Source organism: Cherax quadricarinatus, chromosome 4 (assembly GCF_038502225.1).
Source record: "Cherax quadricarinatus isolate ZL_2023a chromosome 4, ASM3850222v1, whole genome shotgun sequence".
Lineage (NCBI taxonomy): Eukaryota > Metazoa > Arthropoda > Malacostraca > Decapoda > Parastacidae > Cherax > Cherax quadricarinatus.
The window spans coordinates 24,887,860-24,901,565 of record NC_091295.1 but is presented as its reverse complement, the minus strand read 5'-3'; the positions used below and the strand labels follow the sequence as shown (position 1 = coordinate 24,901,565).

Below are 13,706 nucleotides of genomic sequence, written 5' to 3'. Positions count from 1 at the left end.
TCAGCGTCAGTGTAGCACTATCAACATTATGTAGGGTCATCAGCGTCAGTGTAGCACTATCAACATTATGTAGTATCATCAGCGTCAGTGTAGCACTATCAACATTATGTAGGGTCATCAGCGTCAGTGTAGCACTACCAACATTATGTAGGGTCATCAGCGTCAGTGTAGCACTACCAACATTATGTAGTATCATCAGCGTCAGTGTAGCACTATCAACATTATGTAGTATCATCAGCGTCAGTGTAGCACTATCAACATTATGTAGGGTCATCAGCGTCAGTGTAGCACTACCAACATTATGTAGTATCATCAGCGTCAGTGTAGCACTATCAACATTATGTAGTATCATCAGCGTCAGTGTAGCACTATCAACATTATGTAGGGTCATCAGCGTCAGTGTAGCACTACCAACATTATGTAGTATCATCAGCGTCAGTGTAGCACTATCAACATTATGTAGTATCATCAGCGTCAGTGTAGCACTATCAACATTATGTAGGGTCATCAGCGTCAGTGTAGCACTACCAACATAATATAGTATCATCAGTGTCAGTGTAGTCATTGAGTTATTAGTACCGATTCTTACAAGAATTGCAGTACATGAGCCGTGCCTTCACATGCTTGCACTTGCCTCCCTTCTATATACAAGATTGTTCACTCAGAGCCATGACTGTACTCAACTCTATCATCAGTAGCGCCCCCGAGAAACACAGATTCCTAACTCTGCCTGCAGGAAATATAGCCAACAACATCAGACAGATAATTTCAAGAGGGTCTTCCATCAGATACTTCACCAGCAAGAAAGATCTCTATGGTAAGTTTAACCTTGAAGCAGAAATGTATACTATACCACACGGAAGGTGCAACAAGTTCACTGTTGGAAGAACAGGGAGGAATCTTTCCAGGCAAGTCCTACAATACAGAAATGTGTTCAAACGGGACACCAAAATTGCTTGCGTGTTGCACTGGAGGAAAACAGAACTGATCTCCAGGGAATCTAGGATTGATGGGCGTCACTTTTTTTGAAGCATTCTTAATTGCTACTGCCAACACTGTTCTCTCATTCTTTAGTATCATTTGGGATGACCAAGGTCCCAGGATGGAAACGTATCCAGTAAAGATGTCCAGAGTGTCTGCACTTGTTTCCTTTCATCCATATTGTCGGTATCGTTATACCTTCTACATTTTTACTGATCAAAGTTTGAGGTGGATAGATGGGAGATGACAACCCTGATCGTTAACCATGGTCACGTTCACTAGTGCACATGTTCAGTCTTGTGTTTGCAACCACATGCGGTAGTTGTGTGTGTTAGTGTGTGTGTGTGTGTGTGTGTACTCACTTATTTGTACTCACCTATTTGTGGTTGCAGGGGTCGAGCCATAGCTCCTGGCCCCGCCTCTTCGCTGTGTGTGTGTGTGTGTGTGTGTGTACTCACCTATATGTGTGTGTGTGTGTGTGTGTGTGTGTGTGTGTGTGTGTGTGTGTTCGTTCAGGTTTGGAGACCTCTTAACTCATTAGGAACACGCACACTCCTTTGCTGTCCACCTCACTAATTAAGGGTGATTGACGAGGCTCGTGTGGTGGCTGTTCGACGTTGTTCTTAACCTCAGTGTTCACATCTGCGTTACCTTATTAATCACAGCTACGCCTGTGTCCTAGTGGGACGTTTTGTGTGTCCACATGCTACCTGCCGCTCTCAACCACGATGTCCGCCTTCTTTAAGATACTCCGAAACGTAATCTTTGGCCCCTTCCCAACAAGATGCATCCAATACGACACATCCAATAAGAAACATCCAGTAAGAGGCATCCCTGGCGGCGGCGCGGGAGTTCAAGGGCACAGCTGAGAGATATGACTGGAGGTGCCTCAGGGTAGTGACAGGTGTGTGACGAAGACACGTGACCTCAGGCCTGCCTGTGACCGTCCTACAGTGACTGTGTAAACTTGCATCTCTCACTTGCACATCAACAAATTCCAGACCACACCCAGTGGTTACTGTTCGCCCGCAGACACTGAGGTGTCTTGTCACACCCAGAATTGCCCCACTGTGAGGTGGCTTTACTAGATGGTCTGCCACGATGATCGCTATCATTTACTGGTACTCCGAGACAGTAAAGACTTAATGACTCACACTTGCAACGTTTCCAGTACACTCGCTGGTAACCCTTAAGTCAACACGCTGTGTATGTAGATTTATGCGTCACCGAGGCCATGTGTTTGTGTTAGTGGGAGGGATTAATTAGTATTCGTAGTGTCCATCTCCACCAGTGAATTGACGGTGTTATGTTCATGAGGGTCAGAGAGTCCTGCTACTTGCCCAGGATGGTAGTATTAATTTGTCTTGTTTTCTTGCAGAAGCGGTGAGTGAAGGGAGAACAGCAGAGGAGCACTGAAGGTCAGTTACACTAGTAGAAAAAACAGTAGTAACAGCAGTAGCAGGTGAGAGGGAACACCCAAGAGTGATGTTGGTAGCCATCCCTTGCCCCAGCTCCCACTAAGTCTCCGTGGACACAACTACTCTTGCCTGAACGTCCCCTTAGGCAATGCACCAAAGACACATCTTCAGGGAGTCCAAATGGTTGCTAGTGCTTGTGCGTGTGAATAACTTAATCAACAAGCTCATTATGGCTTAAGATGAAAATAACGAAGTGTTTACACTCCCTGACAGTGTTAATTCGCCTGGGTAAACGGTAACTCTACTAAATGGATCACTTGCAGAGTTACTGGGGCATGTGTGCGTTTTTCAAGACTCGCGTTATATGGGACAGATACCCACTTATCAAGATGTAGTTCTTTTCTACTGCGGCACGCGCGTACAATTGACGTATCTGTGTAATGTAAAGTTATTTGAAGAACCTTTTTCTGTGTGAGAGTGTGAGGCTGGGAAAGACAGCCTCAGCCAGATATCAGACTAGGAATCAGGAAAGAGAGCAGGGTGTTTATCAGGAAGATCAGGAGCGGGCACGGGCCCTCAGCTACTGTTCCCCGGTGAAGCTACTTGATCTTGCCGCTGCTACCAGCAACCTGCGCTACCACCACTACCAGCAACCTGCGCTACCACCACTACCAGCAGCAGCAGTACACCATGCGGGGGGCGGTGTGTGTGGTTGTGGTGGTAGTCACCTTGTTTTGGCAACACGTGGCAGCTACCTGGTGGTAAGTACACACCCACACACTCATAACACTCTTTACTCCCTCCCATACTTTCTTTCTCTTAATTATAGCAACTTAATAATATACTATTTAGTTTTTCAGCTGCTTAAGTGAATTATTCTGTAAATGCGAACAAGTTGAGGTAATGTCAGTAATAACAGTAACAAAATCATCTATATATTGTCAGTGCTGTGGTGGGCACATTACCACTGCAACACACGTTACAAAACCTGTAACCGAGTACTCCTGAATTCACAGAATTATGGAAGGCCGCTGATTGCTCACGTAATTAATGTGTTGTACAGCCACAATGCCAGCTGGGGTTGTGGCTAATCTTTGTCTATATGATGCACATTATTTTACACTGTTGTCGATGCAAAGTGATGTTGATAGTGAAGTTATGGCAACAGTATAAAGTGAGGAATCACGCAAGCGTAAACTTAAGACGCACGATATTTCATAGTATAGGTTAAATTAAATGATACATGTTAAACGCTAAACCCCTGTGAATCATTCAGTGCAAGACGTGGTGGAGGCTTGATCCTCCATCTACTGAGCCCCAGAGGAGCTTCCTGTTTGTACTCGCCTATTTGTCAACTTCGTAGTATAGAGAAAGGTTAGGTTTAGAGGTTCTATGAAACCGGGGTAATTTTAAGGTGTGAGGAACATTTAAACGTGGGGTTGAGAACGTTTGAAGAAGGTGCAGAGAATGTTTGAAAGTGTAAGGAACGTTGGAAGGTGTAGGGAACGTTGGAAGGTGTAGGGAACGTTGGAAGGTATGGGGAACGTTGGAAGGTGTAGGGAACGTTGGAAGGTGTAGGGAACGTTGGAAGGTGTAGGGAACGTTGGAAGATGTAGGGAACGTTGGAAGGTATGGGGAACGTTGGAAGGTGTAGGGAACGTTGGAAGGTGTAGGGAACGTTGGAAAGTGTAGGGAACGTTTGAAGGTGTAGGGAACGTTGGAAAGTGTAGGGAACGTTGGAAAGCGTAGGGAACGTTGGAAAGTGTAGGGAACGTTGGAAAGTGTAGGGAACGTTGGAAAGTGTAGGGAACGTTTGAAGGTGTAGGGAACGTTGGAAGGTGTAGGGAACATTGGAAGGTTTAGGGAACGTTGGGAGGTATAGGGAACGTTGGAAGGTGTAGGGAACGTTGGAATGTGTAGGGAACGTTGGAAGGTGTAGGGAACGTTTGAAGGTGTAGGGAACGTTGGAAAGTGTAGGGAACGTTGGAAAGTGTAGGGAACGTTTGAAGGTGTAGGGAACGTTGGAAAGTGTAGGGAACGTTGGAAAGTGTAGGGAACGTTTGAAGGTGTAGGGAACGTTTGAAGGTGTAGGGAACGTTTGAAGGTGTAGGGAACGTTTGAAGGTGTAGGGAACGTTGGAAGGTGTAGGGAACGTTGGAAGGTGTAGGGAACGTTGGAAGGTGTAGGGAACGTTTGAAGGTGTAGGGGACGTTGGAAGTTGTAGGGAACGTTGGACGGTGTAGGGAACGTTTGAAGGTGTAGGGAACGTTTGAAGGTGTAGAGAACGTTGGAAGGTATAGGGAACGCTGGAAGGTGTAGGGAACGTTGGAAGGTGTAGGGAACGTTGGAAGGTGTAGGGAACGTTGGAAGGTGTAGGGAACGTTGGAAGGTGTAGGGAACGTTGGAAGGTGTAGGGAACGTTGGAAGGTGTAGGGAACGTTTGAAGGTGTAGGGAACGTTGGAAGGTGTAGGGAACGTTGGAAGGTGTAGGGAACGTTGGAAGGTGTAGGGAACGTTGGAAGGGTTAATGATAGCAGTAACGTTCACCTTCAAGGACTCTTAAGCTGATCTCCCCAGAAGTTTAAATTTTCTGAAGGTGTTGTTCTCTATGACACCTGATAACACCTTTCACTTACTAAGTTTTGCTACTTACTAATGTATGTTTCGCCACTTACTAATTTAGATTTCTCTACTTACTAATTAAGGTTTCGCCACTTACCAATTAAGGTTTCGCCACTTGCTAATTAAGGTTTCGCCACTTACTAATTTAGATTTCTCTACTTACTAATTAAGGTTTCGCCACTTGCTAATTAAGGTTTCGCCACTTGCTAATTAAGGTTTCGCCACTTGCTAATTAAGGTTTCGCCACTTACTAATTAGGGTTTCGCCACTTACTAATTTAGATTTCTCTACTTACTAATTAAGGTTTCGCCACTTACTAATTTAGGTTTCGTCACTTACTAATTAAGATTTCGCCACTTTCTACATTTGGTTTCGTGTAATAAGCCAAGCAAGCGCCACTTACTTACACTGTGGAATTATAAAGTGTCGAGAACATGTCTTTCCAGAGGCGTATAATTACCAGCCCCAATAACTTGACACGTCACTCTAGCCTCGAGGAGGTTGAGACCTGTCTGAGTTTTATTAATAGAGTTTACAGGTCTAAAATTCAAACTGTAAGTTTGACTGTGTAAAATATTGCAAGAAATGAACAAGAATCTGCTGATGGACGCTGTGTAAGCTTCGAGCTTTGAATAGTTGTGTACTGAACGTGTGAACATGAGGATCACTGTATGTGAGCGTGAAGATCACTATATGTGAGCGTAAGCATCACTATATGTGAGAGTGAGGATCACTGTGTGAGAGAGAGGATCACTGTGTGAGAGTGAGGATCACTGTGTGATAGAGTAAGGATTATATATGAGCGTGAGGATCACTACATGGCAGAGTACAAATCTCCAACACTTTGTAGTGTATATGATTATTTATTGGTGAGTACGTAGTTATAGTTACAGGAGTAGAGCTGTCTATAAACATGGTGCTCTGTCTGTACGATTTAGAGTTTAAATAGTAGAGCTGTGCTAGTGGTGTTATGTCCTCAGTGTTTGTAGTTACAACAGGAGAGCTGTGCTAGTGTTTGTAGTTACAACAGGAGAGCTGTGTTAGTGTTTGTAGTTACAACAGGAGAGCTGTGCTAGTGTTTGTAGTTACAACAGGAGAGCTGTGCTAGTGTTTGTAGTTACAACAGCAGAGCTGTGCTAGTGTTTGTAGTTACAACAGGAGAGCTGTGTTAGTGTTTGTAGTTACAACAGCAGAGCTGTGCTAGTGTTTGTAGTTACAACAGGAGAGCTGTGTTAGTGTTTGTAGTTACAACAGGAGAGCTGTGCTAGTGTTTGTAGTTACAACAGCAGAGCTGTGCTAGTGTTTGTAGTTACAACAGGAGAGCTGTGCTAGTGTTTGTAGTTACAACAGCAGAGCTGTGTTAGTGTTTGTAGTTACAACAGCAGAGCTGTGCTAGTGTTTGTAATTAGAGCAGCAGAGCTGTGCTAGTGTTTGTAGTTACAACAGGAGAGCAGTGTTAGTGTTTGTAGTTACAACAGGAGAGCTGTGCTAGTGTTTGTAGTTACAACAGGAGAGCTGTGCTAGTGTTTGTAGTTACAACAGGAGAGCTGTGCTAGTGTTTGTAGTTACAACAGGAGAGCTGTGCTAGTGTTTGTAGTTACAACAGCAGAGCTGTGTTAGTGTTTGTAGTTGCAACAGGAGAGCTGTGCTAGTGTTTGTAGTTACAACAGGAGAGCTGTGCTAGTGTTTGTAGTTACAACAGCAGAGCTGTGCTAGTGTTTGTAGCTACAACAGCAGAGCTGTGCTAGTGTTTGTAGTTACAACAGGAGAGCTGTGCTAGTGTTTGTAGTTACAACAGGAGAGCTGTGCTAGTGTTTGTAGCTACAACAGGAGAGCTGTGCTAGTGTTTGTAGTTACAACAGGAGAGCTGTGCTAGTGTTTGTAGTTACAACAGCAGAGCTGTGCTAGTGTTTGTAGTTACAACAGGAGAGCTGTGCTAGTGTTTGTAGCTACAACAGGAGAGCTGTGCTAGTGTTTGTAGTTACAACAGCAGAGCTGTGCTAGTGTTTGTAATTAGAGCAGCAGAGCTGTGCTAGTGTTTGTAATTAGAGCAGCAGAGCTGTGCTAGTGTTTGTAATTAGAGCAGCAGAGCTGTGCTAGTGTTTGTAATTAGAGCAGCAGAGCTGTGCTAGTGTTTGTAATTAGAGCAGCAGAGCTGTGCTAGTGTTTGTAATTAGAGCAGCAGAGCTGTGCTAGTGTTTGTAATTAGAGCAGCAGAGCTGTGCTAGTGTTTGTAATTAGAGCAGCAGAGCTGTGCTAGTGTTTGTAATTAGAGCAGCAGAGCTGTGCTAGTGTTTGTAATTAGAGCAGCAGAGCTGTGCTAGTGTTTGTAATTAGAGCAGCAGAGCTGTGCTAGTGTTTGTAATTAGAGCAGCAGAGCTGTGCTAGTGTTTGTAATTAGAGCAGCAGAGCTGTGCTAGTGTTTGTAATTAGAGCAGCAGAGCTGTGCTAGTGTTTGTAATTAGAGCAGCAGAGCTGTGCTAGTGTTTGTAATTAGAGCAGCAGAGCTGTGCTAGTGGTGTCATGTCGTCAGTGTTGTTGGTGTCTCCTCTGGCTACCATAGTTTAAAGTACGTTTTGGATTTTTTGTTTTTCCAATTTCTTTTTGTGTGCGAAACCTGATACGTGGTTTCCACCTTGTCGATGTTTACCTCGGATGGATTTCTCTGATATCTGTATTTTAGCAAACATTTCTTAAATTTGTAAACATTTTTTTATGTTAATAGATAACATTGCTAGTCTTTAAGACAGTGTTGTATCAATGTTAATCTTTGATGAGCCTAATGTTATTAACATTGTCCAGTATACCATATGAGTGCCTTGTAAATACGGGTATATTACTTCATGCTCCGGGGAGAACTGGAAGGTTAAGCCGGGTTCATAGTGTCTTCAACCACTGGAAGGTTAAGCCGGGTTCATAGTGTCTTCAACCACTGGAAGGTTAAGCCGGGTTCATAGTGTCTTCAACCGCTGGAAGGTTAAGCCGGGTTCATAGTGTCTTCAACCACTGGAAGGTTAAGCCGGGTTCATAGTGTCTTCAACCACTGGAAGGTTAAGCCGGGTTCATAGTGTCTTCAACCACTGGAAGGTTAAGCCGGGTTCATAGTGTCTTCAACCACTGGAAGGTTAAGCCGGGTTCATAGTGTCTTCAACCACTGGAAGGTTAAGCCGGGTTCATAGTGTCTTCAACCACTGGAAGGTTAAGCCGGGTTCATAGTGTCTTCAACCACTGGAAGGTTAAGCCGGGTTCATACTCAACCACAGGAAGGTTAAGCCGGGTTCATAGTGTCTTCAACCACTGGAAGGTTAAGCCATAGTGTCTTCAACCACTGGAAGGTTAAGCCGGGTTCATAGTGTCTTCAACCACTGGAAGGTTAAGCCGGGTTCATAGTGTCTTCAACCACTGGAAGGTTAAGCCGGGTTCATAGTGTCTTCAACCACTGGAAGGTTAAGCCGGGTTCATAGTGTCTTCAACCACAGGAAGGTTAAGCCGGGTTCATAGTGTCCTCAACCACTGGAAGGTTAAGCCGGGTTCATAGTGTCTTCAACCACTGGAAGGTTAAGCCGGGTTCATAGTGTCTTCAACCACTGGAAGGTTAAGCCGGGTTCATAGTGTCTTCAACCACTGGAAGGTTAAGCCGGGTTCATAGTGTCTTCAACCACTGGAAGGTTAAGCCGGGTTCATAGTGTCTTCAACCACTGGAAGGTTAAGCCGGGTTCATAGTGTCTTCAACCACTGGAAGGTTAAGCCGGGTTCATAGTGTCTTCAACCACTGGAAGGTTAAGCCGGGTTCATAGTGTCTTCAACCACTGGAAGGTTAAGCCGGGTTCATAGTGTCTTCAACCACTGGAAGGTTAAGCCGGGTTCATAGTGTCTTCAACCACTGGAAGGTTAAGCCGGGTTCATAGTGTCTTCAACCACTGGAAGGTTAAGCCGGGTTCATAGTGTCTTCAACCACTGGAAGGTTAAGCCGGGTTCATAGTGTCTTCAACCACTGGAAGGTTAAGCCGGGTTCATAGTGTCTTCAACCACTGGAAGGTTAAGCCGGGTTCATAGTGTCTTCAACCACTGGAAGGTTAAGCCGGGTTCATAGTGTCTTCAACCACTGGAAGGTTAAGCCGGGTTCATAGTGTCTTCAACCACTGGAAGGTTAAGCCGGGTTCATAGTGTCTTCAACCACTGGAAGGTTAAGCCGGGTTCATAGTGTCTTCAACCACTGGAAGGTTAAGCCGGGTTCATAGTGTCTTCAACCACTGGAAGGTTAAGCCGGGTTCATAGTGTCTTCAACCACTGGAAGGTTAAGCCGGGTTCATAGTGTCCTCAACCACAGGAAGGTTAAGCCGGGTTCATAGTGTCTTCAACCACTGGAAGGTTAAGCCGGGTTCATAGTGTCTTCAACCACTGGAAGATTAAGCCGGGTTCATAGTGTCTTCAACCACTGGAAGGTTAAGCCGGGTTCATAGTGTCTTCAACCACAGGAAGGTTAAGCCGGGTTCATAGTGTCTTCAACCACTGGAAGGTTAAGCCGGGTTCATAGTGTCTTCAACCACTGGAAGGTTAAGCCGGGTTCATAGTGTCTTCAACCACTGGAAGGTTAAGCCGGGTTCATAGTGTCTTCAACCACTGGAAGGTTAAGCCGGGTTCATAGTGTCTTCAACCACTGGAAGGTTAAGCCGGGTTCATAGTGTCTTCAACCACTGGAAGGTTATAGTGCACTGGGGTTCATAGTGTCTTCAACCACTGGAAGGTTAAGCCGGGTTCATAGTGTCTTCAACCACTGGAAGGTTAAGCCGGGTTCATAGTGTCTTCAACCACTGGAAGGTTAAGCCGGGTTCATAGTGTCTTCAACCACTGGAAGGTTAAGCCGGGTTCATAGTGTCTTCAACCACTGGAAGGTTAAGCCGGGTTCATAGTGTCTTCAACCACTGGAAGGTTAAGCCGGGTTCATAGTGTCTTCAACCACTGGAAGGTTAAGCCGGGTTCATAGTGTCTTCAACCACTGGAAGGTTAAGCCGGGTTCATAGTGTCTTCAACCACTGGAAGGTTAAGCCGGGTTCATAGTGTCTTCAACCACTGGAAGGTTAAGCCGGGTTCATAGTGTCTTCAACCACTGGAAGGTTAAGCCGGGTTTATAGTGTCTTCACTGGAAGGTTTCAACCACTGGAAGGTTAAGCCGGGTTCATAGTGTCTTCAACCACAGGAAGGTTAAGCCGGGTTTATAGTGTCTTCAACCACTGGAAGGTTAAGCCGGGTTCATAGTGTTTTCAACCACTGGAAGGTTAAGCCGGGTTCATAGTGTCTTCAACCACTGGAAGGTTAAGCCGGGTTCATAGTGCCACTGGAAGGTTAAGCCGGGTTCATAGTGTCTTCAACCACTGGAAGGTTAAGCCGGGTTCATAGTGTCTTCAACCACTGGAAGGTTAAGCCGGGTTCATAGTGTCTTCAACCACAGGAAGGTTAAGCCGGGTTTATAGTGTCTTCAACCACTGGAAGGTTAAGCCGGGTTCATAGTGTCTTCAACCACTGGAAGGTTAAGCCGGGTTCATAGTGTATTCAACCACAGGAAAGTTAAGCCGGGTTCATAGTGTATTCAACCACTGGAAGGTTAAGCCGGGTTCATAGTGTCTTCAACGACTGGAAAGTTAAGCCGGGTTCATAGTGTCTTCAACCACTGGAAGGTTAAGCCGGGTTCATAGTGTCTTCAACCACTGGAAGGTTAAGCCGGGTTCATAGTGTCTTAACCACTGGAAAGTTAAGCCGGGTTCATAGTGTCTTCAACCACTGGAAGGTTAAGCCGGGTTCATAGTGTCTTCAACCACTGGAGGGTTAAGCCGGGTTCATAGTGTATTCAACCACAGGAAGGTTAAGCCGGGTTCATAGTGTATTCAACCACTGGAAGGTTAAGCCGGGTTCATAGTGTAAGGTTCATAGTGTAAGGTTAAGCCGGGTTCATAGTGTCTTCAACCACTGGAAGGTTAAGCCGGGTTCATAGTGTCTTCAACCACTGGAAGGTTAAGCCGGGTTCATAGTGTCTTCAACGACTGGAAGGTTAACCCGGGTTCATAGTGTCTTCAACCACTGGAAGGTTAAGCCGGGTTTATAGTGTCTTCAACCACTGGAAGGTTAAGCCGGGTTTATAGTGTCTTCAACCACTGGAAGGTTAAGCCGGGTTTATAGTGTCTTCAACCACTGGAAGGTTAAGCCGGGTTTATAGTGTCTTCAACCACTGGAAGGTTAAGCCGGGTTCATAGTGTCTTCAACCACTGGAAGGTTAAGCCGGGTTCATAGTGTCTTCAACCACTGGAAGGTTAAGCCGGGTTCATAGTTTCTTCAACCACTGGAAGGTTAAGCCGGGTTTATAGTGTCTTCAACCACTGGAAGGTTAAGCCGGGTTTATAGTGTCTTCAACCACTGGAAGGTTAAGCCGTGGTCATAGTTTCTTCAACCACTGGAAGGTTAAGCCGGGTTTATAGTGTCTTCAACCACTGGAAGGTTAAGCCGGGTTTATAGTGTCTTCAACCACTGGCAAAAAAAGTTATTAACATTCGTAAATAGTCACCTGAAAATTGCCCGGTTCCCCCACTCACTATCTGCAAGAAAAACAGTGAACTACTCATATAAATTTTGTACTATATGCAAGTTGATAAGTAAGACTCAAGTGTAAGATATAGGTAGCTCTCTCTTCAACAATATAAGTACCTGAGTGTCTTACATGTATCATGCTCACCTAACAAGTGTATATCTTGGTAGGTAAGACACATAGGCAACAGTTAGGCAACTTTATTCCGAAACGTTTCGCCTACACAGTAGGCTTCTTCAGTCGAATACAGAAAGTAGGCAGGAGCAGTAGAGATGTGAAGACGATGTAATCAGTCCATCACCCTTGAAGTCGTAGAATTTGAGGTTGTCAGTCCCTCAGCCTGGAGAAGTTCAGTTCCATAGTCAGGAACTATCTGAAGATCAAGCGACAGTGCGCAGACTTAAATACTGTCGGAAGGAGAGGTGCAGAGTAGTAGTAGTAGTAGTGAGAATGTAGCCACTGAGAGGTCATGGTGATGGACTGATTACATCGTCTTCACATCTCTACTGTTCCTGCCTACTTTCTGTATTCGACTGAAGAAGCCTACTGTGTAGGCGAAACGTTTCGGAATAAAGTTGCCTAACTGTTGCCTATGTGTCTTACCTAACAACCTGTCGGTATTGTATACCATCTTGATGTTCAAGTGTATATCTTACATGTATCATGCTCACCTAACGGGTGTATATCTTACATGTATGATGCTCACCTAACAAGTGTATATCTTACATATATCATGCTCACCTAACGGGTGTATATCTTGCACCAAAACTAACCTTGCAACCAACCAGGCCACACTGATCACAGTGATTTCTCGTAAAATAATTTACCTATCCTGTGTGAGGATCTGCACAACTGTACTTGATGCCATGATTATGTAAATATTTTATGGCAGACTACACATTGTTATACATGGCTGGCAGACTACACATTGTTATACATGGCTGGCAGACTACACATTGTTATACATGGCTGGCAGACTACACTTTGTTTATACGACTCCCAAACTACACATTGTTAGACAACAATTTTGGTGTCAGTGTAAAATCTGTTCCGTGCGTGGTGATCGAGTGATGGACCAAGTAACAGTGTTCCGTGGGTGGTGATCCTGGTGGTGGACCAGGTAACAGTGTTCCGTGGGTGGTGATCCTGGTGGTGGACCAGGCAACAGTGTTCCGTGGGTGGTGATCCTGGTGGTGGACCAGGTAACAGTGTTCCGTGGGTGGTGATCCTGGTGGTGGACCAGGTAACAGTGTTCCGTGGGTGGTGATCCTGGTGGTGGACCAGGCGACAGTGTTCCGTGGGTGGTGATCCTGGTGGTGGACCAGGCAACAGTGTTCCGTGGGTGGTGATCCTGGTGGTGGACCAGGTAACAGTGTTCCGTGGGTGGTGATCCTGGTGGTGGACCAGGCAACAGTGTTACGTGGGTGGTGATCCTGGCGGTGGACCAGGCAACAGTGTTCCGTGGGTGGTGATCCTGGTGGTGGACCAGGTAACAGTGTTCCGTGGGTGGTGATCCTGGTGGTGGACCAGGCAACAGTGTTACGTGGGTGGTGATCCTGGTGGTGGACCAGGCAACAGTGTTCCGTGGGTGGTGATCCTGGTGGTGGACCAGGCAACAGTGTTACGTGGGTGGTGATCCTGGTGGTGGACCAGGTAACAGTGTTCCGTGGGTGGTGATCCTGGTGGTGGACCAGGCAACAGTGTTACGTGGGTGGTGATCCTGGTGGTGGACCAGGCAACAGTGTTCCGTGGGTGGTGATCCTGGTGGTGGACCAGGCAACAGTGTTCCGTGGGTGGTGATCCTGGTGGTGGACCAGGCAACAGTGTTCCGTGGGTGGTGACCCTGGTGGTGGACCAGGCAACAGTGTTCCGTGGGTGGTGATCCTGGTGGTGGACCAGGCGACAGTGTTCCGTGGGTGGTGATCCTGGTGGTGGACCAGGCAACAGTGTTACGTGGGTGGTGATCCTGGTGGTGGACCAGGCAACAGTGTTCCGTGGGTGGTGGTCCTGGTGGTGGACCAGGCAACAGTGTTACGTGGGTGGTGATCCTGGTGGTGGACCAGGCAACAGTGTTCCGTGGGTGGTGGTCCTGGTGGTGGACCAGG

General features: G+C 46.1%; 1 protein-coding gene across 1 annotated transcript in view; it reads left to right on the top strand.

Moving 5' to 3' along the window:
* The first annotated feature begins 2,361 nt into the window (after window positions 1–2,361).
* LOC128684163 (protein Wnt-2b-like) overlaps window positions 2,362–13,706 on the top strand; it is a 279,764-nt gene continuing 268,419 nt past the window's right edge. The window contains exon 1 of the mRNA XM_053770288.2: window positions 2,362–3,160. Within this exon, the coding sequence (XP_053626263.1) occupies window positions 3,090–3,160 (71 nt within the window). The 5' untranslated portion in view covers window positions 2,362–3,089. The remainder of the gene's footprint in view (window positions 3,161–13,706) is intronic.